This window comes from Mobula hypostoma, chromosome 15 (assembly GCF_963921235.1).
Source record: "Mobula hypostoma chromosome 15, sMobHyp1.1, whole genome shotgun sequence".
In the NCBI taxonomy this organism is placed as follows: Eukaryota; Metazoa; Chordata; class Chondrichthyes; order Myliobatiformes; family Myliobatidae; genus Mobula; species Mobula hypostoma.
The window spans coordinates 20963087-20990434 of record NC_086111.1 but is presented as its reverse complement, the minus strand read 5'-3'; the positions used below and the strand labels follow the sequence as shown (position 1 = coordinate 20990434).

The 27348-nt window shown below is 42.6% G+C and overlaps 1 protein-coding gene across 1 annotated transcript in view; it reads left to right on the top strand.

Annotated features, from left to right (window-relative positions):
* The window catches only part of grip2b (glutamate receptor interacting protein 2b), a 188816-nt gene that overhangs the window by 87111 nt on the left and 74357 nt on the right, over positions 1-27348 (top strand). Inside the window, exons 12-13 of the mRNA XM_063068462.1 lie at positions 550-684; positions 4826-4978. Coding sequence (XP_062924532.1) covers positions 550-684; positions 4826-4978 — 288 coding nt within the window. The remainder of the gene's footprint in view (positions 1-549; positions 685-4825; positions 4979-27348) is intronic.

Sequence of the window (27348 nt, the reverse complement as noted above, 5' to 3'; positions counted from 1 at the left end):
ATACTCTGTGTAAAAATTTACCAATGACTTCCCCCTCTATGCTTTTTTCCAATTACTTTAAAATTACGCTGCCTTGAATTAGGCATTTCCAGTCTGGGAAAAAAAAGTCTGGATATCCAGTTGACCCATGCTCCCTACCATTTTGTACACCAAAGTCAAATCACCACTCAGCCTCCTTTGGTCCAAAGAGAAAAGCCCTAGCTCACTCAGCCTATTCTCATAAGACATGCTTTCTAAGACAGGCAGCCTCCTGGTAATTCTCCTCTGCACCCTCTTTAAAGCTTCTACACTTCCCATAATGAGGTAACATTTATCTTGCGATAAAGAATGCTAACCCATGTCTTATGCTTGTCTTTCATGACCTGAATGTTTCCTTGAAGAAGAGACCTGAAGTAGCCAATGTTCGCCAAGTACTGAACTTAAAAGAAGAGTGGTCATCTCCCATCCTTAGAATAATGACAGGCTCTTTAAGTGTTGGAGTTGTGTTTCATTAATAATCTTTTTTATCTTCTGTCTCTTTACCCTCAACCTTCGATGGTTGGCGGACAGTTAAAGTTCAGAGGAGTGACCACCACCACTGCTGGGACCCCTGCGTCAACTACTGCCACACCTACCACCCAGGGCATTGCAAGACACCTACATGGAGTGCACCAACCTCTCTGTCCAACTCAGACTACTGCAAATGTACAGTAACATCTTATCTCTGAATCCTAGGTCATTCTTGGAATGAGTCATTTCCTTACAAGCTAGCTTGTCTATTTTCTCATCCCGTTCCACCCCGCTTGATTTCATAGTATCCAGCACCACTTTACTTTACCCAAGGTGCCTGCCAGAACCAAGCATTAGGACCTCCTTTCTATATTGTAAAAAATCGCGGTGACAAGATATGTTAAGCAACATGATCAAACATAATCTCAGCAGATCAGGCAGCCTCTGTGGAGGAGAATAAACAGTCGACATTTTCGGCCTAGTCCTTTCACAATGACACTCCTATCAGGTGCCTTCTTCTTCAGCTCTTTATCTTTTCCACCTATTACCTCCCAGTTTCTTACTTCATCCCCTGCTTTCACACCCACCCACCTTCCCACTCACCTGGCTTCACCCATCACCTGCCAACTTGTATACCTTCTCCTCTTCCTTTCCAGTCCTGTAGCAGGATTTTGGCCTGAAATGTTTAACATTTATTCCCCTCCTTAGATGCTGCCTGACCTGCTGAGTTCCTCCAAAATTTATATGTATTGGTCTAGATCGCCACCATCTTCAGAATCACCATCTCTTGTGGTTATGCCTTGTCAGAGTGTTGGACTCTGTTACTACTGCCTGGCTTGTGGAGAAATTATGGTTATCCCAGAGAGCCCCAAAATCAATTGTAGCCCTTGGGATTTCCCAGATTAAGGTGCTGACATGCAAGATTACATTTAACAGAATTTATGTTAGATCTTAATAAAAATGCATTTATAATATTCAATTGAGTACAAGAATTAGAACCCTTAATCCATTCATTGTATCGAACTTAACTTTTAAAACACACAACCACAACTCCTTACTGAGGCAAAGTAGCCCAGTATCTAAATTCCTTATTTCTTCACTCCAAATTCCTCTGTCTGGAAACTATGACATCTCAATTAGAATTCCCAACTAAAACAACTACAAGCAATGTGATGAGACAACTTTACCCAAGGTACTACCTGATTTTTCTCTGAGAAATTGGTCCCAGCAAATTCAAATGACATTGAGAGAATTTTTTTTCACTTACCTCAACTAAACATCCGAAAATACTTTTTCGGACAGTAAATTATGTATATATATATATAAAATTTCTATTGTTCAAAGAAAGAATTGAAATCAGCAGAGTGGGGTTTTGCATTGGTTTGTTATTTACCCATTCACAAGACTCAGGCATCAGTAACAAGTCTAGCAGTTACTTTCTTGACTGCACCCAGAATTCAGTCAAGAATCAGCTATTTTACTGAAACTGCAGGCACATCAAAGGTCAGAGTGGAAATTTTGAACCCTATAGTTTTTTAACCAGAACTGGCAATTTACGATCACTATTACTGAGTTAGTGTTTTATTTAGCTATAAATTCCCTAACTTCTGAAGTGTGATTCAAACTCTTCTTTCTATGATTGACTTTCAAGCCTCTTGGCAGAGTACAAAGCTTAGTAGCACTAGTGAATTCTAAATGGAAAGGATACAAGAAGAATATCTGATAGAAATGTTTACTGAATAATTTAGAGAAACGCAGGTTACTGGTTAAGTCTGCAAATGTCAAGAAAGAGCTGAGGTACGTGTGTGGAAAGCAGACTCAAGAAACAATTATCAAGTCACTTGCAGTGTGCTGTTGTGAGCCGGACTTGAGTAGGTGCAAGGCGTTTAGCTGAAAGTCAGGTATATTCCTCCATGAAGGAAGAGCAGAGGAACCAAACCATGGTCTTGGATGGCAAAGGAGATGAAGAAGGTCACTGGGGTTTGCCCATTTAACAGATAAGGCTCATGGGGCATTGGGGGCGTAGGAGGCAACCAATCAAAAGGGTTGAGCTGCCCTTCAACAGAACCAGGGTTGCAGTTTGCGCAGGGAGGTTTACAAGCTTTAAACTAAATGTAAATTGTGGTATATTTAAAGCAGAGGTTGATAGATTCTTGATTAGTAAGGGCTTCAAATGTTATGGGGAGAAGGCAGGAGAATGGGGGTTTAGGAGGACAATAAATCAGCTGTTATAGAATGGCGGAGCAGACTCAATGTCTTATGGTTTTGGAAGTGGGCATCTGCATTCAGTAATAAGATACCCTGAAGAGCAGGAGTGTTGGAGACAATTGCAGGACGAAGTGGTGCCATATTGGGTAGGCACAGAGTGAGGTGGGTTGCCACAAGACAGGTTTAAAACACTAATACATAAACATGGTGGATATGGCCAAATAGTTGTATAGAAACATAGGACAGTGGCAAATACAGAAATCTGGCTCAAATAGAGTGAGGACTTGGTGACAAAGTGTTCAGGGTCGGTGAAAAGGGAGGTGGATAGCAGTACCGATTATGGAAGGCATAGTAGTTTTGAGAGAGCAAAAGTACTGGGCAAAATGCAATCCATTTGGGTTGAGTTAAGAAACCAAAAGCATTTGATCACACAACTGAAAGCAAGAGGTGAGGCGTTTGACTTACTTATTTTTTCTGCTGATGTAACAAGGAAGGGTGATGAAGAAAATACACTTGCTTAGCACCCTCTCTTTCCCAATCAGGGTCATGTGAAGCCATGGGAGCAGGTGGTGGATGGTCATATGAGCAGCTGGTGTATATCACATATCCTGGTTATGTGACCACTAATGCCAGCCAGACAATCTCTGAGGTGTATTGATAATGGCTGAGGTCACCTGTCTTGTAAAGACACTGCCCGGAAGAAATCAATGGCAAACCGCTTCTGGAGAAAAAATTGTCAAGAACAATCACAGTCACAGGGCCATGATTGTCTATGTCATACCACATGGCACATAATGATGAAGATGACAGTTGCCTTTGAAACTAGAGGACAGTATACACTGGGCATAGCGTGAGGGTTAGCGTGACTTCACAGTTTTGTTCTTAATAACATTGATAATGGAATTCTGAGCAAATTCAGGGTCAGGCATATTGTGTGCAAGCCACCAATCAATTTCAACAGGATATCAATAGACTGACACAATGGGCAGACAGATACCAGCTGGATTTCAGAAGAATGAGAGGAGATCTTATGGAAACATATAAAATTAGGTAAGATAGAGGCAGAAAAGTTGTTTACACTGGTAGGTGAGACTAGAACTACAGGACATAGCTTCAAGTTTCGGGGAAGTAAATTTAGGATGGAAATGAAGAGGAACTGCTTTTCCCAGAGAGTGATGAATCTGTGGAATTCTCTGCCCAATGAACCTGTGGAATTCTCTTCCCAATGAAGCAGTGGAAGCCACCTCAATAAATAGATTTAAGACAAGGTTGGATAGATTTTAGCATAGTAGGGGAATTAGAGTTATGGAGAAAAGGCAGGTAGGTGGAGATGAGTCCATGGCCAGATCAGACATGATCTTATTGAATGGCAGAGCAGGCTTGATGGGCCAGATGGTCTATTCCTGCTCTTATTTCTTATGTTCTTATGTTTAGCATAGAGAACTGTGAGGTCAGCTATTGAATACAAAAGTAAGGAGCTAAATTGTTTCATTCTTATCACTACACCTTAGTAAAGGTGTGAAGGTTTTTGATAGTGTGCAGAGACGATTGGTTATGAGAGTTATTGCAGGGAAGAGGGATGTTAGATACAAGGAAGCATCAGAAAAATGAGGTTTTTCTCTTTATAACAAAGGAAGTTGAAAGATGTGCAAAGGTTTAGGTGAGATTGATGAAGTTAAGCTGTTCCCATTTGCTGTTGGTACAAGGGGCAGGAGGCATGTATTTAAGGTTTTGGACAGGGGATACGGCAGAGATTAAAGGACAAACTATATAAGGTACTAAGTGGGAATGACTGGGAACTTGAGTCTGGTCAAATAAAGGTGATCTGTGATTTCAAAGTAAATTGGAGGGAAATAAACAGAATAGACTGACTGGATTACTCTGCTGGAAGACAGCAGTGACTCAAAGGGAAAATGCCTCTTTCTAGGGCATAATGGCGCTCTGCCCTGCACCCTAGCTGTCTGTGGCAGTGCCCTGGAGACCAACTCCTGTAGCTTCCACCACAATCAGACCTATTCAACCCTATGTCACTGTGCAATGTGTTTAATAATGTTTTACCATCAGTAGAGATGTGCTTCATTACTCCGGAGCTAATCCATACCCTCCTCCTGCTCTTTCTCTGCCATAGCACTGGTCCCAGTCAGCTCCTCTCCACCCTCTTCTGGCACTTCAGGCTTCAGCTCCCAGAACACGAGCACCCTGTCGCGGACGGCCCATCCAATGAGCCCGCGGGCAACCATGATGCGCAGGAGGGTGAAGAGGAAAGAATACAAGAGCTCATGTGAGTCCCTTGATTGTTGTCAGTCCTGATTAATTGGTTGTTTGTTACACATGATGATAGATGTTGGCATTTCTTCGGATGGTGTGAACTGCACAAAGAAACCTGTGCAGGAGGTTTTTGAGGTGGAAAACCCATTGCACTGGGGTAGTTCCACTCTCTTGACCTTGGAAGTCCGGGTTCCAATGGTATGAGTAGACATGGCATCTGGGTCTTCTTTGGTTGTGGTAGATGACTATGGCTTCTTCTGTGCCTTGCCATGCCCTTCGCTCTCCACAAAGCATTGTAGAGCCACCTTCCTGGCCATTCAATCTCATCCACCCAGTCCGCCAGAGCTGACTTCACATGCTCTATCTCACTAGGGTATGAGGCTGCCAGCTGCCCTCTGCTGGTTTAGCCCTCCTGTACACCAGGGTGTGTGGTTGCTGTCGCTACTTGGAGCCGCAGATGACAGCTGAGTGTTCAGTGGGAACAAGGGTAAATGAGAATGGACATGACAAGCCCTTCACCAGAGGTGCCACCTCTCCCTGGACACCCATGCCAATCATAACATGGTATTTAAAAGCAAAACAAATCCATTGAAGAAGAATGTTTACTCTTAAATTACACCAGGGAGTCATTTAGAAAGTTAGGGCAGATTTCCTGTAATTGGTTAGTGCAAACAACATTTGGTCAAGAGTGCTTTCAGAGAAATTCAGATTGTCTTTCTACAAATACCGTCTGAGATACTGGTCCAGAACTTTATGTTTTTATCAGAGATTTGTTTTTTTGTTTTTAACTGTCTCTGAAGTTCACCTAACCATTGATGTACCATTAGATTATGTGGTACAAAATGTGAAACTGACAAAATGATCGATAATGGCAAGCAAAGGTTTATTACGGGTCACTGCAAGCTCTTCCTACAAAGTGGCAATGCTAGCAAACTTATCATATTTATTGCTGTATCCCAGGAGGGTTAGATGATGGAAAAAAGAGAATAAGTATTTTGAGAAAGATGAGGAAGATTCTTCCCAGATCCACTCAGGTAGAGCCATTAAGTGAGATTAGTTTATTGACATATACACCAGGGTGCAATGTCTACATGAAGCTCACAGGGTGAATAGTAACAGTAATAAATACAGTGATGAGCGAAAACCAGCAGCATGGTGCAAAGAAAGTAGCACAATCTGCAAAAAGAAATGCATTATTGACAGTAACTGAATAACAGAGGTCGGGTTAAGGGTACAAGAATATACGAGAATGGGGGCGGCACAATAGCGTAGTAATTAGCTATTGTGATCACCAACTGGGATTTGAATCCCGCCATTCTCTCCATTTTCCTTCCACATTCCAAGGTCCTATGGTTAACATTAGTGAGTTGTAGGCATGTTGCCACTGTAAGCACGTGCCATTTGCATTGGCTCAGTACAATCTGTGCTAATTTCATGCAAACAACATATATTTCTATGTACATGTGATATTATCTTGGCAAATATAATGATTATCTTAATCTTTATGTGGCAGCAAAACTGGGAAGGGAGTGTAAAAGAGGTGACTGGTTCTGAAACCTAATCATGGTGCAGAAGTTGCTGTTCTTAAGTCTGGACATCCGTGCTGTGCCCTTTGGTAACAAAGAACGCACCAACCAAGTACACATTTACACGGATCCTACACTAATTGCACTTCATTCTCTCCCCTCATCCCTGACAATTTCCCCCACTACACCGTAGAGGCAAATTACAGGGATCAATCAACCTCACAACCTGCACGTCTTTGCGGGGTAACAATTGATCATAATGAACACATTGCTAACAGCAAGTCTCGTTTAAGGTAATTGGGTCAGGGACATCTCAGATTAGGTCCACAGCATTCTTCAGGGGGCATGGAAGCAGCCAGAAGCTATGGTACATGCTCGTACCAACAACTCGGGCAGGAAGAGGGGTGAGTTTCTGAAGAGGTAATACAGGGAGCTCAGTAGGAAGCTGGAAAGCAGGACTTTGAAGGGTAGTAATCCAAGCACCAGTGGGAATAAGAAAAGGATGATCTGGCTGATGAATATGTGGCTGACAAATCTGTGCTGGGGACAGGGTTTCAGATTTTTGGATCATTGGGATCTCTTCTGGGGAAGGTGGGACCTGTACAAAATTTATTGAGGAGGACAAATATCCTTGTAGGTAGGTTTTATAAAACTGCTGGGGAAGGTTTAAGCTATATGGCAGGTGGATGGGAACCAGAGTGATAGGTCAGAGGATGGGGCAGTTGTAAAGATAGATGTAGCGTGTAGAGAGACTGTGAGGTAGAATCGGGGGGGGGGGTGTAAAGGGCATAATTTCAGACAACTGGACAGGTTGAAATGTGTCTATTTTAATGTGAGGAGTATCAGGAACAGGAGTGATGAACTTAGAACATGGAACTATGACGCGGGAGTTATTGTGGGGATATGGTTTTTATATGTTTGGGGTTTATATGTTTCAAAAGTGACAGGGAGGGAGGTAAAGTGGTGGGGAAGTGGCAATGCTGATCAGGGATGGCATCACAGCTGCAGAAAGAGAGAATGTCATGGAGGGATTATGTAGTGAGTTAGTATCGGTGGAAGTCAGAAACAGAAAGAGAGCAATCACTCTATTGGGAGTATTCCATAGCCCCCCCCCCCAATAGCAACAGACACTATGAGGTGCAGATCGGGAGGCAGATTTTGGAAAGATGCAAAAATAGCAGGGTTAGTGTCATGGGGGACTTCAACTCTCTACTGTTGAGTGGAACTTCCTTACTGCAAAGTGCTTAGTTGAGGTGGAATTTGTATGGTGTTTCCAGGAAGAATTCTTGGATACAATATTTAGTCAGGGCTACTGGAGGGGAGGCCATAATGGATCTGGTACGAGACAATGGACCTGGTCAGGTGACAGACCTCTCAATAGGTGAGCATTTTAGAGACAGTGACCACAACCCTCTAACCTTTACTGTAGCCTTGGACAGAGATAGGAGCATTCAGTATGGAAACTATTTACCTACTTAATTGTGGCGGGGGGGGGGTGAATTTTGATGCTATTAGGCAGAAAGTGGAGATCATAAATTGGGAACAGATGTGTTCAGGGAAATGCATAATGGAAATGGAGATGTTGTTTACAGAGCACTTGCATGGTTTCTAAATAGGTTTGTCTCCCTGAGGTGGGGAAAGGATGGTAGGATGAAGGAACCATGGTTGACAAGAACCTTCAGTCAAGAAGAAGAAAGAAGCTTACTTAGGTTAAGGAAGCGAGGATCAGACAAAGCTCTTGAGTGTTACAGGATAGCCAGGAAGGAGCTTAAGAATGGACATAGCAGAGCTAGAAGGGTCCGTAAGAAGGCCTCGTTGAATAGGATTAAGGAAAACCCCAAGGCTTCAGGGATAAAAGAAGAAATATGTTCCCGGAATCGGAGGAGGTAGTGGAGGTTTCTTAGTGAATACTTGGCTTCAATATTTACCATTGAGAAGATCCTTGAAGAATGTGAGGTCAACGTAGAACAGGCTAAAAGATGAACTAGTACCCAAACATGTTGACATTAAGAAAGGTGTGCTGGAACATTTGTAAAACTATAGGAATGGTAATAAAATCACAAGACCATAAGATAGAGGAGCAGAATTAGGCCACTTGGCCCATCGAGTCTGTTCTGCCATTTGGCTGATACATTTTCCCTCTCAGTTTCAATCTCAAGCCTTCTCCCAGTATCCCTTCCTCCCTTGACTAATCAAGAATCTATCAACCTCTGCCTTAAATATACCCAATGACTTGGCCTTCACAGCACCTGTGGCAATGAATTCCACTGATTCACTACTCTCTGTCTAAAGAAATTCCTTCTCTTCTAAAAGAACTCCCCTCCATTTTGAGGCTATGTCCTCTGTCCTTAGACTCCCCTACCATAGGAAACATCTTCTCCATATGTTCTCTATCAAGGCCTTTCAACATTCGGTAAGTTTCAATGAGGTCACCCTTCATTCTTCAGGATTCCAGTGAGTAGAGGCCCAGAGCTATCAAACGCTTCTCATGTGACAAGCCTTTCAATACCGGAATCATCTTTGTGAACCTCCTTTGTACCCTCTCCAATGTCAGATCATCCTTTCTTGGATAAGGTGCCCAAAATTGCTCACAATACTCCTAGTGAGGCCCCACCAGTGCCTTTTAAAGCCTCAAATTTACATCCTTGCTTTTATATTCTAGTTCTCTTGAAACGAATGCTGACTTCACATTTGGCTTACTCGCTGCCAACTCAACCTGCAAATTAACCTTTAGGGAGTTCTGCATGAGGACTCCCAGGACACTTTGCAGCTCAGAGTTTTGGATTTATTCTCTATTTAGAAAATACTCTATGCTTTTATTTCTTCTCCCAAAGTATATGACCATAAACTTCCTGTATTCCACCTGCCACTACTTTGCCCATTCTCCTAATCTAAGTCCTTCTGTAGCCTCTTTGCTTCCTCAAAACTACCTGCCCCTCCCCCTGTCTTTATATCCCTGCAAACTGGCCACAAATCCATCTATTCCATCATCCAAATCACTGACATACAATGTAAAAGGAAGCCATCCCAACACAGACCCCTGTTGAACACTACTAGTCACTGGCAGCCAACCAGAAAGGGCTCCCTTTATTCCCACTCTCTGCCTCCTGCCAATCGGCCAATGCTCTATCCATGCTAGTGTCTTTCCTCTAATACCAATGGGTTCTTAGCTTGCTAAGCAGCTTTATGTGTGGCATCTTGTCAAAGGCCTTCTGAAATTCCAAATACACAACATCCACTGATTCTTATTTGCTGAACCTGCTTGTTATTTCTTCAAAGAATTCCAACATATTTGTCAGGCAAGATTTTCTCTTGAGCAAACCGTGCTGACTGCGGCCTATTTTATCATCTGCCTCCAAGTACCTTGAAACCACATTCTTAACAATTGACTCCAACCACTGAGGTCAGGCTAACTGGCCTATAATTTCCTTTCTTCTGCCTCTCTCCCTTCTTGAAGAGTGGAATGACATTTGCAGTTTTCCATTCCTCTGGAACCATGCCAGAATCAATTAATTCTTGAAAAGTCATACTAATGCCTCTACAATTTCTTCAGCCACTTCTTTCAGAACCCTGGGTGTAATCCATCTGGTCCAGGTGACTCATCTGTCTTCAGACCTTTCAGTTTCGCAGGAACCTTCTCCCTAGTAATGGCAACTTCCCACTCTTCTGCCTCCTGACACTCCTGAACTTCTTCCTTACACCTAGTGTCTCCCTCAGTGAAGACTGATTCAAGGTACTTATTCAGTTCATCTGCCATCTCCTTGTCCCCCATTACTACCTCTCCAGCATCATTTTCCAGTGGTCTGATATCTACTCCAACCTCTCTTTTACACTTTATGTATCAAAAAGAAACTCTTGGTATCCTCTTTAATATTATTAACTAGCTTACCTTGATATTCCATCTTTTCCTTCTTTAAGACTTTTTAGTTGCCTTCTGTTGGTTTTTAAAAGGTTCCCAACCCTCTAACTTCCCAGTAATTTTTGCTCTATTATTTGCCCTCTCTTTGGCTTTCACATCTCTTGTCAGTCACAATTGTGTGATCCTGCCTTCAGAATACCTCTTCCTCTTTGTGATGTACATATCCTGCCCAAATTACAAAATTACTTGCAGAAATTCCAGCCAATTCTACTGTCATCCCTGTCGGTGTTCTTTTCCCATCAATTTTAACCAGCTCCTCTCTCATGCCTCTGTTGTTCCCTTTACTCCTCTGGAACGCTGATACATCTGATTTTAGTTGCTCCCTTTCAAATTGCAGGGTGAATTCCATCATATTAAGATCACTTGCCCCAAAGGGTTCCTTTACGTTAAGTTCCCTAATTGCACAGCATCTAGTGGGTTCAACCACAAGTTGGTCTAAAATGTCATCTTTTAGACTTTCTACAAATTCCCCCACTGTTTTCCCCAATCTATCTGCATATTGAAATTCCCCTGTGGCTTTTGCCATACATTTTATATCTTGCACAGCTTTACTACTGTTTGGGCTCTGTATATAATTCCCATCAAGGTCTTTTCACGCTTGGAGTTCCTTACCTTTACCCACGATGACTTAACACCTTCCAATCCTATATCACCTCTTTCTAATAATTTGATTTAATTTTTACCAACAGAACCACACCACCCCCTCTGCCTTCCTGCCTGTCCTTTTGATACAATGTGTATCCTTGGACATTAAGCTCCCAGTGATAATCTTCTTTCAGCCACGATTCAGTGATGCCTGCGACGTCATACATGCCAATCTGCAACTGTGCTACAAATTTATCCGCCTTATTCGGTATACCAAGTAAATTCAAATATGGCTAGGACATTTCCCAGATTACTACAGAAAGCAACAGAAAAGATTGCTGCACCTTTAGTGTTGATGTTTGCATCCTCGCTAGCTAAAGGAGTAGTACCAGATGACTGGAGTGTGGTAAATGCTATTCCTTTGACAAAACTTGGAGTAATCTGTTAAGCAAACCATGGCTTTTCAAAGTTCAAAGTACATTTTCTCTGGGTGAGAAGGAGGATGAAAGGTGACTTGAAAGAGGTGTATCAGATGATAGGCAGAGAATGCGTGGACAGTTGAAGACTTTTTTCAGGGTGGAAATGACTAATATGAGATGCATAACTTTAAGTGCTTGAAGGAAAGCATAGGGGGGATGTCAGGCGTAGGTCAAGTCAAGTCAAGTTTATTGTCATTTAACTATATACATGTATATAACATATATAACCATATAACCATGTTGGTGCGTGGCCAAGTGGTTAAGGCATTCGTCTAGTGATCTGAAGGTCGCTAGTTCGAGCCTTGGCTGAGGCAGTATGTTGTGTCCTTGAGCAAGACACTTAACCACACATTGCTCTGCGACGACACTGGTGCCAAGTTGTATCGGCCCTAATGCCCTTCCCTTGGACAACATGGGTGGCATGGAGAGGGGAGACTTGCAGCATGGGCAACTGCTGGTCTTCCATACAACCTTGCCTAGGCCTGCGCCCTGGAACCCTTCCAAGGTGCAAATCCATGGTCTCATGAGACTAACAGATGCCTATAAAATGCATATAGAAACAAGCTGTTTCTTCATACCAGGGTGTAAAGCACAACAGCATATATTACACACATAACCCATGATAATTTATGAAGATAAATATAAAATTTACAGATGAATCACGCATAAATAACAAACCAAAATGCATTAATTTTAAATATTGGAGTTCTTCATCCTGATTGATCTTGTTTTTATGCATCGTGGTCTTCTGCCTGATGGTAGAAAGTCAAAGAGGATGCTGGACGGATGGGTGGAATCCTTAATAATACTAAATGCCCTGCGTACACAGTGCTCCTGATAAACGTCCCTGATGGATGGTAAGGAGACCTCCATGATCCTCTCAGCTGTTCTCACAGGCCTTTGAAGGGACTTCTGGTCTGATGCTCGACTGCTCCTATACCAGATGGTGATGCATCTTGTCAGGGTGGCTCTCAATGGTGCTCCTGTAAAATGCAGTTAAAATGGGAAAATGGGAGCTTTGCTTGCCTCAGTCTTCTTAGGATGTGGAGGCACTGCTGTGCCTTCTTGTTCAGGGAGGTGATATTAAGGGACCAGGTGAGGTCATCCATGATGTGAACTCCCAGGAATTTGATGCACTTTACTCTCTCTGTGGAGGAGCCATATATTTACAAAGGGGCAGATACCTGCCAGGGGTGGTGGTAGGGGCAGAAACATTAGGGACATTTAGAAAACTCTCGGATAGGCACATGGATGAAAGAAAAATGGAGGGCTATGTGGTAGGGAAGGGTTAGATGGATTTTGGAGTAGGTTAAATGATTGGCACAACATCGTGCCAGCACGCACGTCTTTGGCAGGGACTTGGGGAAATTGTGCAGTCACAGGGAGAACATGCACCCTCCAGGCAGAGTTCAGGAGCAGGGTCATTAGACATAGGAATCCCTTCCCCTCCTCCAAAAATGTTCCAGAGCATGTGTGCATTTCCTTCTGCATCTGTCCAGCAGCCCTGCTAATGTAACACAAGCAGCAGGGCCACATGATGAGAGGTGACTTGATAGAGTTGTACACGATGATAAAAGGCACAGACTGAATGGGCAGCCAGAGACTTTTTCCCCAGGGCGGAAGTGGCTAATGCCAGGGGGCATAATTTTAAGATGATTGGAGGGAAATATAGGGAGGATGTCAGAGGTAAGTTTTTAACACTGAGAATGGTAGGTGCGTGAAACACCTTGCCAGGGGTAATGGTCGAGGCAGATACTTTAGGGACATTTCAGAAACTTGTAAATAAGCAGATGAATGATGGAGAAACTGGAGGGCTATGCAGGAAAGGTTTAGATTGATTTTGGAGTAGGTTTAAAGGTAGGCACAGCATTTTGGGCCGCAAGATCTCTACTGTGCTGTAGAGTTCAATGTTGGACGTTGTGGTCCTAACCCTAATTGATCTCACTCGGAGATAGAACGGTGGGTTTTCCTGCCTCTCTGATCTCCAGGTGGTCTCAGAAACGCTGCACATATTGCAGAAGTTAGTAAAAGAAGCAGAGTATCCACAGGAAGAGTCAGGGTGTTGAGCTTTCTTGTGGTGAGCAATCAAATCAGCTCCCAGAGCAGGGGAGCCTCAGCTGTCACTCCAAACACTGATAAATAATACCACTCCACGTGTGTCCTATGCAGCCAGCATCATAATGCAGTGATATGTACTGCATTATGGAAGCGTGTAGATACTTGGAATTGCCACATGTCCCAAAATGCAAAGAAATGCTTATATTTTGCATGACACATAGACAGATCATGCCATAGATAAGGACATAGAGGTACTAAACAAAAAACAAACTACAAAATATAACGTCACCATTCCCAGACAAAGAGCAGTGCAGGTAGACAAATAAAGTGCAAGGCTCACGTTGAGATCAAGAGTTCCTCTTTTAGCATATGGAGGTCTATTCAGGAGACTGATAACAGCAGGACAGAAGCTGTTCCTGAGGTTGGAGGTTCTTACCTTCCCCCCAGTGTGGAGAGGGGAGAAGAGAGAATCAGTGCGATGGGAGGGGTCTGTTGATCTGCCGAGCATTCTGGGCATACTCTGTTGGCACCACAATGTGTGGTAACACTTGCAGGCTGCCCCCTGCACATACCTAGGTTGTGTTGGTTGTTAACGCAAACACTGCATTTCACTCGATGTTGCGATGTACATGCAACAAATATATCTGAATCTGAATGAATTGCACTGAATAACAACTTTCCAGGGACTAATGTCAAAAGACCATGAAAGTCAGTTGCACAGTTTCAAAAGCAGCAACATCCATGCTTTTATCCATGATGTAATGGCTGTGGGAAATTAAGTTATTACTTGGGCATGAAAGTTATTGAAGTTGCTGTTGTATTCCCCTGATGCCAGAGAGTAGAAGAATAGTTCCCAAGTTCATCTCAAAGGCAAAGCACACAAAATGCTGGAGGAACTCAGCATGTCAGGCTGCACCTATGGAAATGAATAAGTCCATCTGTCCAATAGCAGCAGTCCGACAGCCCCCCTGGCCTGAGAATAGTTTTCCTGCCCCTTTTGGAGGACAATGGTGCCTTACAAAATATTTTACTCAATGTGCACTTTGCTGTTTAAAACAATCAGCATTTAGATGCAGTGAAAATTCCTTAGTTAACTAGTTTTTTGAGCTGTGAAATCTGCTTTCATAATGCAGGATTTAACCTGGAAATTTCATCACTGTTCATGAGATGAACCCTGAAGCACGGCTGCCGCATGGCTACAGCCTTCGGCTCTGACATTATAATTGTGTGAAATTAGGTTACAACTTGTATGTGAAAAATCTTAAAACCTCAGTTCTGCTCCAGCTGTTACCAAAGAGAAGAAGGACACTTCCATGAATGTCTTGAAAGCAACATTACCACTGTCTCACGCACTCAAGCCAAACCCTCTAGTGCAAGACTGAAGGAATACTGCACGGTCAGAGATGACATCTGTTGACTAAATCTCCTGTCTATTCTTTAAAGTGGGCGCAAACATTTCCACAGCACTATTTTGAGGAACAACTGCTTGCCCATGGACCTGGCCTGTATTTACTGTTGGCCATTTATTATCTTGGTTTTTAGGATTTGGGTGTGCCCATCGTACTTGCCACATCTTCCACTTTGCCATTTTGCTTTTGAAGTAATTCTGAAAGTGCTTTGGGTCACCCTGATTTGATGCAACATGTTATCTAAATGTAGGTAGTTAGTTGGTGATTCCAAATTCTCCCTTACCCTAAATAAAAGACAAAAGAATCAAAGGGTGGTTGGTGGGCATGTGAGAGAGAGAGAAAATGTGTTACAGATATACAGGGAAGTAAGGAGTAAGGTATAGGGCAAATGGAATTACTTAGCGGGGACCCAATGGCCCTTCTTTCGAGTGCTACAGTGCAGAAGCAGGCCTTTCAGCCCATCTAGGTGATGCCAACCTATTATTCTGCTTAGTCCCATTGACCCACACCTGTCCCATCCATATACCTATCCAAATTTCTCTTAAATTTTGAAATCAAAGCCATGTCCACCCGTTGCACTGGCACCTCATTTCAGACTCTCACCACCCTCTGAGTAAATAAGCTCTCCCTTAAACATTTCACCTTTCACCCTTAACCTATGACCTCCAGTTCTAGTCTCACCCGACCTCAGTGGGAAAAGTCTGTTTGGATTTGCCCTGTCTATACCTCTCATCATTTTACCTCTATCAAATCTCTACTCAATCTCCTCTGCTCCTACACTTTTTCAGTTAATAATTTGGATTTGTTCTGTAGCTGTATTTATCATAGCAACAAAGTGAATGAACTTCAGGAAAGTGCTTTGTTAAGCAAAAATTATAAATTAAAAGATATATAGCAAAGAAGTGCTGACTGTCTGAAACTACACCTGTCTTGTGGACCCATACAGCAGCCCATTTACACAAGGTAAGAGCCCAGTTTAGGTAACCAGCTGGGTAAATTGTTTTGGCAGTGTTGGCCGAGAGGGGGATGTTGCTAGAACATTAGGAGTGCTCCCCATTTCCCAATGTACACCCACTTTAACAGTTTAGTCTAACAAACTCAGCCAAAAAAGGCACCTCTAACAGTCAGCAAATCATTACTAGGTTTAGGCTTTGCCATTTCCAAAATCAGAGTTGAGCCAGCCATGCTTCAGAGCAGTTTGCCAATTCCTTCACACTGGTGAACATCAGCAGTATTTTCACTTTGTTGAACTGTCTGGTGGTAAAGCTAAGGAAAAGGAGGAGGATATTTGGCCCATCAGAACCATGCCAGCTCTCAGCAGAAAAATCCCATTGGTTTCAGTCCCCTTCCCCTTGTTTTCCTGTACACTGCAACACTTTCTTCCTCATTCCTGCTCATCAATTTGCCTTTGGTTGACCTTGCCATTAACCTGCATTAAGGGATAATGTACGGTGGCCAGTTAATCTCCCAAACTGACATGTGGGAGGAAGCTAAAGTCCCAGATAGGAATCAAGCCATGTCGTGTAAGCCATGCTCTCTTCTCTCTACTTCCATCAGGCAGGAGGTACAGTAGCTTTAGGTCCCACTCCACCAGGTTCAGGAACAGTTATACCCTACAGCCATCAGGCTCCTGAACTGGCCTGGGTAACTTCACTAACCTCAACACTGAACTGGTTCCACAACCTTCAGAGTCATTTTCAAAGACTCTACAACTCACACTCTCAGCATCATTTACTGTTTTATTATTTACACAGTTTGTCTTCTGTTGCACGCTGGTTGTTCGTCAGTCTTTGTTTATGTAAAGTTATTCATAAATTCTATTGTATCTCTTTATCCTTCTGTAAATGCCTGTAAGAAAATGTATCTGAAGGTAGTATATGGCGACACACATGTACTTTACTTTGATAAATTATAAATTAACTTTGATTTACTTTGAGTTTGTGTTTGAAGCAAACTCAAGGTGCAAACTTTGCATGTTTATTCTTGTCATAATTTCAGAAGCCTCTACTCCCTTTCATAACTCATTATATTAACTCATGTCGGCCATTCAGGGACAAGACGCTGACTTTACTGTTCATGATGGCCCAAGTAAAGCTTTGGAATTCAGCAAACATCAAGACAGAATGAAGCCAGAGAGAAGGAGTTATTACAAATTACAGCTTTGAGGGGCGCGGGGTCAATTCAGCAAATTTAGATGATTACTATACGCAAACAATATGCAGTTCACATCCACTGAGTGGTTATGGTATCAACAGGAAATGACTGACATATCAATGCATGGGTGAGACTAGAGCAACAGGTCATGCATTAAGGGAGAAAGGTGAAATGTTTAAGGGGTGTCTGAGGGAATTGATCTTCACTCAGAGTGTGGCGACAGTGTGGGATGAGCTGTCAGCAGAAGTGATGGATGTGGATTTAACTTCAATATTTAAGAGAAGTTGGGATTAGTACATGGATGAGAGAGGTATCGAGGGCTATGGTCCAGGTGCACGTCAATGGGACTCAGCAGAATAACAGTAGATGGGCTGAAGAGTCTGTTTTTGTGATATAGTGGCCTGTGACTCTATGTTTGTGCACAGAACAGCAGAACCTTAGCACACTGCTTTTGCCACTTTATTAGGTACACCTGTACACCCACCTGCTTGTTAATGCAGGCAACACACACAAAATGCTGGAGGAGCTCAGCAGGCCATGGAAAAAAGCATAGTCAACATTTCGGGCCGAGACCCTTTGGCAGGACTGGAGAAAAAAAGCTGAGGGGTAAATTTAAAGAGTGGGGGGGAGGAGAGAGAGACACACAAGGTGATAGGTGAAACCTGAAGGGGAGGGGGTGAAGTAAAGAGCTGGGAAGTTGATTGGTGAAAGAGATAGAAGACAGGAGAAGAGGGAGTCATATAGAAGAGGACAAAAGGTCATTGAAGGAAGAAAAGGGGAGAGGAGCACCAGAGGAAGGCAATGGGTGGGCAAGGAGAGAAGGTGAAAAAGAGAAAAGGAGAAGGGACATGGTGAAGGGGGGCATTACTGGAAGTTAGAGAAGTCAATGTTCATGCCATCAAGTTGGCGGCTACCCAGACGGAATATAAGGTGTTGTTCCTCCAACCTAAGTGTGGCCTCATCACGACATTGGAGGAGGCCATAGATAGACATATTGGAATGGGAATGGGAAAAATGGGTAGCTACTGGGAGATCCCATTTTTTCTGGTGGACAGAGCATTGGTGCTCGGTGAAGCGGTCTCCTAATCTACATCGGGTCTCACCGATTTACAAGAGGCCACACCGGGAGAACTAGACACAGCGTATGACCCCTACAGACTGATAGGTGAAGAATCACCTTACCTGGAGGGACTGTTTGGGGCCCTGAATGGCAGTGAGGGAGGAGGTATAGGGGCAGGTGTAGCACTTGTTCTGCTTGCAAGGATAAGTGCCAGGAGGGAGATCAGTGGGGAGGGATGAGTGGACAAGGGAGTCGGTAATGCCCCCCCCCTTCACCCTTCCCCATCTACTTTTCCTTCTCTCATCTTATCTCTTTGCCTGCCCATCGCTTCCCTCTGGAACTCCTCCCTGGTTTTCTTTCTTCCAGGGCCTTCTGTCCTCTTCTATCAGACTCCCCTTTCTCCTGCCCCCTGTACCTCTTTCACCAATCAACTTCCCAGCTCTTTACTTCATCCCTCCCCCTTCAGGTTTCCCCTATCACCTTATGTTTCTCTCTCCCCTTCCCCCACCTTTCAAATCTACTCAGCTTTTTTTCTCCCACCCTGCCGAAGGGTATTGGCCCAAAATGTCGACTGTACTTTTTTCCATAGATGCTGCCTAGCCTAATTAGTTCCTCCAGCATTTTGTGTGCGTTGCTTGGATTTCCAGCATCTGCAGATTTTCTCTTATTTGTGCTTGTTAATGCAAATATCTAATCAGCCAATCATGTGGCAGCAACTCAATGCATGAAAACATGCAGACACGGTTCAATTGTTGTTCAGACCAAACATCAGAATGGGGAAGAAATGTTGCAAGGTGGCGCTGGTGAGTCACAGTGACATTCTACAGACTATGTACAATACTTCTAAATATACCTCTGTTGAATTACTCTCACTGCAATCTGCAGCATGTAATTCCCTTTAAGCAATGTACTTTTAAATCGACTTGATGAACTACAAACTACACGATCTTCTGAAGGATTCGGTGGACTTAACTCTCAAGCAAGCAGTACGGCCCCTTTAAGTGGAAGAAGTTTCTTTACAATAGCTGGAAGCGAGGCAGGAGGGGACGCACTCCAAGCCAGGCTGAAGCACAGAGGAATGAGATCCCATCTACCCAGCATCTTGTTGGCAAATGTGCAGTTGCTGGAGAACAAGACTGAGGACCTGAGTGCAAGATTGTCGTAATGGAAGGAAATGAGAGATTGTTGTGTTCTATGTTTAACCAAGGCGTGGCTTACTCTCAGCATGCCAAATACAGTGATCAGACCTGAAGGCTACTCGATCACAGGATGGACCAAACTGCCGATTTGGAAAAGACAAAGGGTGGTGGCGTGTGTTTCATAATAAACTCTCAGTGGTGCTCCAATGTGGCAATTTTGTCAAATTTGTGTTTCCCTGACCTTGAACACTTAATGATTAAATTACATCTATTCTATTTACCTTGGGAGTTCTCATCAGTGATCGTCACTGGAGTTTACATACCACCAGCAACCAACTATATTCAAGCGCTTGAGTTACTGCATGATGCCATCTCCAAACAAGAAACAAGTCCATCCCAATGCATTTCAAATCATAGTCATGGAATTCAAGTAGGCTTGTTTGAAGAAATCCCTGCTTAATTACCATCAGCATATAACCTGTAGCACCAGAGGTTGCAACACATTACACCACTGTTAAGATATAACTTTAACTGTCCAAACAAAGAGGAACCATCATGAACTCCCACAGCCGCTGATGATCCTGTGATTTCAGTCTCTGAGGCTGATGTGCGAGCAACCTTCAGAAGAGTGAACCCACAAAAAGCATCTGACCCAGAAGGGGCATGTGGCCAATTACCAAAGACCTTTGTTAATCAACTGGCTGGAGAGTTCACTGAGATCTTTAACCTTGTGCTTTAGCAGTCTATGGTGCCCATCTACTTCTAGAAGTCTTCAGTTATACCAGTGCCTAAGAAGAACATAGTAACCTTTCTCAATGACCATCACCCAGTAGCAATTATATCCAAACTAATGAAGTACTTTGAGAGATTGGTAATGAAACATATCAACTTCTGCCTGAGAAGCGACCTGGAACTGCTCCAGTTTGCCTGCCGACACAACAAGTCCATAGTAGATTCCATCTCATTGGCTTTTCACTCAATCCTGGAACATCTGGACAGCAAGGACACATTCATCAGGATGCTCTTTATCGACTGCAGCTCAGCATTCAATACTCATCATCCCCGCAAAACTAATCAACACGCTTCCAGATGCAAACATGAGGAAATCTGCAGATGCTGCAATTTCAAGCAACACACATAAAAGTTGCTGGTGAACGCAGCGGGCCAGGCAGCATCTCTAGGAAGAGGTACAGTCGACGTTTCGGGCCGAGACCCTTCGTCAGGACTAACTGAAGGAAGAGCTAGTAAGGGATTTGAAAGTGGGAGGGGGAAGGGGGAGATCCAAAATGATAGGAGAAGACAGGAGGAGGAGGGATGGAGCCAAGAGCTGGACAGGTGATTGGCAAAAGGGATATGAAAAGATCATGGGATGGGAGGCCTAGGGAGAAAGAAAAGAGGGTGGGTGGAAAAACCCAGAGGATGGGCAAGGGGTATAGTGAGAGGGACAGAGGGAGAAAAAGGAGAGAGAGAGAAAATAATGTGTGGATATAAATAAATAATGGATGGGGTACGAGGGGGAGGTGGGGCATTAACGGAAGTTTGAGAAGTCAATGTTCATGCCATCAGGTTGGAGGCTACCCAAACGGGATATAAGGTGTTGTTCCTCCAACCTGAGTGTGGCTTCATCTTTACAGTAGAGGAGGCTGTGGATAGACATATCAGAATGGGAATGGGACGTGGAATTAAAATTAACAAGCTTCCAGACCTTGGCTTCAGCTTCAAGACTTTGGTCTCAGTCCCTCCTTGTGCAGTTGGATTCTCAATTTCCTTACTTAGTTAGTTTTTATTGGCAACAACATCTCCTCCGTGATCTCCATCAGCACAGGTGCATCACAAAGATCTGTGCTTAAGCCCCCTCCTCTACTCGCTTTATACCTATGACCATGTGGCTAAGCACAGCTTCAATACCCATATTCACGTTTTCCGATGATACCAATGTTATAGGCCGAATCAAAGGTGGTGATGAATCAGCATGTAGGAGGGAGATTGAAACCCTGGCTGAGTATTGTCATAACAATAACAACCTCTTACTCAATGTCAGCAAGATCAAGGAGCTGATTGTTGACTTCATGAGAAGGAAACCGGAGGTCCATGAGCCAGTCCACATTGAAGGATCAGAGGTGGAGAGGGTTAGCAACTTTAAATTCCTAGGTGTTATTATTTTGGAGGACCTGTCCTCAGCATGCACAGTGCCTGTAAAAAGTATTCACTCCCCTTGGAAGTTTTCATATCTTATTATTTTACAACGTTGAATGACAATGAATTTAATTTGACTTTTCTGACACTGATCAACAGAAAAAGACTCATTCGTATCAAAGTGAAAACAGATCCCTACAAAGTGATCTAAATTAATTACAAATATAAAGCACAAAATAATTGATTACATAAGTATTTACTCTCTTTAATATGACACACCAAACCATCACTGGTGCAGCCAACAGATTTTAGAAGTCACATGATTAGTTAAATGGAGTCAAGGTGTTTCAGTTGATTGTGCTAAAAATATACCTGTATCTGGAAGGTCCAACTGCTGATTAGTGAGTATCCTGACAAAAACTGCACCATGAAGGCAAAAGAACACTCCAACAACTCCGTGAAAAGGCTATTGAAAAGCACAAGTCAGGAGATGGATACAAGAAAATTTCCAAGCCGCTGAATATCCCTTGGAGTACAATTAAGTCAATCATCAAGAAATGGAAAGAATAGGGCACAGCTGTAAATCTGCATAGAGCAGGCCATCCTTAAAAATTGAGAAACTGTGCAAGAAGGGACTAGTGAGGGAGGCCAGCAAGTGACCTATGACAACTCTGGAGGAGTTACAAGCTTCAGTGATTGAGATGGAAGAGACTGTGCTTACAACTGCTGTTGCCCGGGTGCTTCACCAATCACAGCTTTCTGGGAGAGTGGCAAAGAGAAAGCCACTGTCAAAAAAGATTCACATGAAATCTTGGTTAGAGTTTGCCAGAAGACAAGTGGGAGGCTCTGAATTCAACTGGAAGAAGGTTTTATGGTCTGATGAATCCAAAAGTGAACTTTTTGACTATCTGACTGATTACATAAGCCAAACACTGCACACCACTGAAAATTCACCATTTACATTCCTTCTGTGAAGCATGGTGGTGGCTGCATCATGCTGTGGGGATGCTTCACTGCAGCAGACCCTGGAAGGCTTGTGAAGGTAGAGGGTAAAATAAATCCAGCAAAATACAGAGAAATCCTGGAGGAAAACCTGATGGAGTCTGCAAGAGAGCTGTGACTTGGGAGAAGATTTGTTTTCCAGCAATACAAAGACCCCAAGTATAAAGCCAAAGCTACACAGGAATGACTTAAAACAACAAAGTTAATGTCCTGGAGTGGGCAAGTCAAGTCCAGACCTCAATCCAATTGAAAATTTGTGGTTGGACTTGAAAAGAGCTGTTTACTCACAATCCCTGTGCAATCTGACAGAGTGTGAGCAGTTTTGTGAAGAAAAATGGGGAAAAATTGCAGTTTCCAGATGTGCAAAGCTGATAGAGAGCTATCCATGCATACTCAAGGCTGTATTTGCTGCCAAAAGTGCATCTGCTAAATACTGACTTAACTAGTAATCTTTCTTATGTGATTATGTGACTTCTAAAACCACTTGTCTGCACCAATGATGATTTGGTGTGTCATATTAAAGGAGAGGGGTTGAATACTTATGCAATCTGTTATTTTGTGTTTTATATTTTTAATTAATTTAGATCACTTTGTGGAGATACGTTTTCACTTTGACACAAAAGAGTCTTTTTCTGTTGATCAGTGTCAAAAAAAGCCAAACTAAATCCACTGTGATTCAATGCTGTAAAATAATAAAACATGCACACTTCCAAGTAGGGTAAATTCTTTTAATAGGCACTGTGTGTGCAATTATGAAGAAAAAACGGCAGCACTTTCACTTAGGAATTTGTGAAGATTCAACATGACATCTAAAACTTTGACAAATTTCTATAGACGTGATGGAGGGTATATTGACTAGCTGCATCACAGCCTGGTATGGGAACACCAATGCCCTTGATGGAAGAGCCTACAAAAAGCAGATGTGGCCCAGACCATCATGGGTAAAGCCCTCTCTGCCACGGAGCACATCTACACGACGTTGTCACAGGAAAGCAGCATCCATCATCAGGGACCCCCCACCACCCAGTTCCTGCTCTCTTCTCACTGCTGCCATCAGAAAGAGGCTTTAGTATCCTCAGAACTCACACCACCAGGCTCAGGAACGGTTATTACCCCTGAACCATCAGGCTCTTGAACCAAAGGGGATAACTTCACACAAGTTCATGCCCCATCACTGACAATGTTCCCCCAAACTATGAACTCACTTTCAAGTATTATTCATCTCATGTTTTCAATATTTATTGCTTATTGATTTATTGTCGTTGTTATTATCATTAATAATTATTATTATTATTTATTTATTTTTGTGTTAATACTGCTTGTTGTCTTTTGCACTCTGGTTTAGCACCCAAGTTGGTGCAGTCTTCCACTGATTCTATTGTGATTATTCTATTATGTGTTTATTGAGAATGCCTGCAAGAAAATGAATCTCAGGGTTATATATGGTGACATATGTACCTTGACAATAAATTTGCATTGAATTTTAAATGTTGAAGTGTGATTTAAATAACTTTAACCAAGGAATATTTGTTGGTACCAGCCAGGGAGGTTTGAGTATCTCAGAAACTGCTGATCTCCAGGGATTTTCACACACAACAGTCTCTAGACTTTAGAGACTCTGTAAACACTAGAGTTTAGAGTTTACAGAGAATGGTGCAAAAAAACAAAATAAGTCCTCCAGTGAATGTTAGTTTTCTAGGTAAAAGTGTCTTGTTAATGACAGAGGTCAGAGGGGAAAGCCCAAACTGATTCAAGCTGTCAGGAAGGCAACAGCAACTTGTATAACCATACATTACAACGGTGGTGTGCAGAGTATCTCTGAATGCACAACACATTGAACCTTGAAGTGGATGGGTTACAGCAGCAGAAGAAGACCACAAATGCTTAGTGACCACTTTATTATGTACGTCCTGTGCCTAATAAATACAGTATATATATTTTGCAAGTGTATACATCACTATCTATGTGCTCAATCCTGGGAGAGCTTGGAAACACTTGGTTTTGGAGAAGATGTCTGGGGAGATTTTGGCTGCCATTAGTATGGAGCAAATCCCAGAGTGATCTTGGAGACAGTTAATAAGGAGCAGATTCTTGGGAGATCCTGGAGAGGTTAGTATAGAACATATCCCAGAGAGACCTTGAATGTAGTTAGTATGGTGGATAGCCATCAAAGAGCTTGTTTACAGTTAGCATGGACCAGACTCCTGATAGCACTTGGATGCAATAAGTTTTTTTTTTAAGAAGACTGCTTTTTAGAATTAGAATCAAAGAATAACTTGAGATGTGATGTATTGTGAGGGGAATCTGTATGGACACAATTGATGCTTATTGCCATTTGATTCCGCAAACATTTATGCTTCTCTTTATAGCTATTCATGGAGGTATACAGCATGAAAACAGGCCTTTCAGTCCATTGAGTTTCATGCTGACCATCAAGCACCCATTTACCATAATCCTACACTAATAGAACATAAAATAATATAGCACAGGAATAGGCCCTTTAGCCTATAATGTTATGCTGAACTAAATAAATTAGTTATCAAATATCCAACTAAACGAAACCCTGGTGCCTATAAAGTGTCAATAGCCTTTTGTTTCCTACAAATTCATGTACCTATCAAAGAGACCCTTGATTGCCCCCAGCATATCTGAGAAGGCTCAGGAGCTTGAAGACTCGTATGGCCAGATTTGCGAACAGCTTCTTTCCAACTGTGATAAGACTGATGAGTGGATCCTGACCCGGATCCGGGCCATACCCTCCAAATATCCGGACCTGCCTCTCAGTTTTTTTGCACTACCTTACTTCCCATTTTTTTATTTTCTATTTATGATTTATAATTTAAATTTTTGATATTTACTAATTTGACTTTAATATTTTAAATATTTAATATTTGTAATCCAGGGAGTGGGAAGCGCAGAATCAAATATCGCTGTGATGATTTTACGTTCTAGTACCAATTGTTTGGCAGCAATAAAGTATAAAGTAAAAGTATGTCTCTACCACCATTCCAGGCACTCATAACTCTCTGTTAAAAAAAATGCATCCCCTCCCTCTTGTATTAGATATTTCAACCCTGGGAGAAAGATATTGTCTCTATGTTTATGCCTCATCATTTATAAGTGTCTATCAGATCTCCTCTTAGCCTCAGCCACTCAAGAGAAAACACCCCAAGTTTGTCCCCCCTCTCCTTTTATTGCATGGCCTTTAATCCAAACAGCATCCTGGTAGATCTCTTCTGTACCCCCTCCAAAGCCTCGACATCCTTCCTATAATGGGGCGACCACAACTGAATGCGATACTCCAGATGTAGCCTAACTAGATTTTTGTAAAGCTGCAACATACCTTGCCAAATCTTGAGCTCGATTCATTGGCTAATAAAGGCAAACCTGCCTTATAGCTTCTTAACCACCCTATTAACCTATGTACCTATGGACTTGGACCCATGATCCTTCTGCTCTTCTGCCACTGGTTAGGGTCTTGCCATTAACAGTGTACTAACCCTTAGATGAAGATTAAAGAGAGGATTGCTTTATTTGTCACAGGTACATCAAAACATGCATTGAAATACGTCCTTTGCATCAAATCAGGTTGGCAAGGATTGTTCTGGGGATGGCCTGCAAGTGTTGCCCTGCTTACAGCACCAACATAGTATGCCCGCAATTTGCTAACCATAATCTGTACGTCTTTGGAATGTGAGACAAAACTAGCAGCTTAAGGAAATGGAGAAATTACAAACTCTTTGCAAACAGCAGCAGGAATCGAACAATAATTGGCGATTGCTGTAAAATGATTGCGCTAATCGTTATGCTAACATGCGGTCCCAACTCGTCCCAGATTCTTCCACTCACCTACACTGCAGCCATTTAACCTTCTGACCCGCATGTCTTTGACATGGGGCAGGAAACTGGAGCTCTCACAGGATCACGGGAAGAATGTACGAACTCCACGGGAGTTGGGGGGGAGGCACTAGAGGTCAGAATTGAACCCGTGTCACTGGGGTTATGAGGTAAGGTAACAACTCTGTTGACTCCACCACCACTCTGCCACTCTGTGTAGATCCCTACCCATTAATGACCACATGACCACCAGGATGGTAGAAGCTGTTCAGAATTGACTTTGGTCCATTTTTAGCCATGCTTTCAAGTAATCTGGTAAAGTTTATCTGCAGATATCAAAGACAAAATCCTCAGCTGGCTCCACAAAATGAATTCTGTTTGGAGTGCTATTAAAATAATTACTAATACATTAGCAAGTGCTCTTGTCAGTCAGATGTTAGCAAAATCCCTTGAACATTAATGAGTTAAATGGTACATCAACCCCTTTGAGTGGTGTTAGTTGAAATAGGGATGTAAACAATGTTACCCAGTCAGCTGCTGGTCTCCGTTGGTTGAATGCCTGGAATCTATAACAATTACCTAAACCACATAAATAATGGAACTGTGATTGATTAAATCTAAAATCTATAACTCAACAAGTCTTTGCAGTTTGAGGATGGTACATTGTAAATGGATTGGACTGAATGATGAATAATTCTAGCAACCTCACTGCTGAACCCATTTGATTGGTAAGGCACATTGCTATCATTAGGACAGTGCATGGGAAGGTGCTGAACCCAGCACTGGCGGTTAGCTTCACATCCAGGGGCAATTAATAACTAGGAAAAGAAACAGCCATCTTCTCTGGCATAAAATTAAATCAAATGAAGAAAATATACCCAAATCTACCCGTTTTAAGGCCCTGAGTGTCGTGCGTCCATTTGAAGTTTTTTTGTTTCAGAGGAGATGAATTTTTAGGGACTAATTGTTGGGAAGCTTTTTTTAAAAATTTTTTGTTTGTCAGTCTTTGTGTATAGTTTTTCACTGATTCTATTGTACTCTCTGTTCGTCTGTGAATGCCTGCAAGAAAACACATTTCA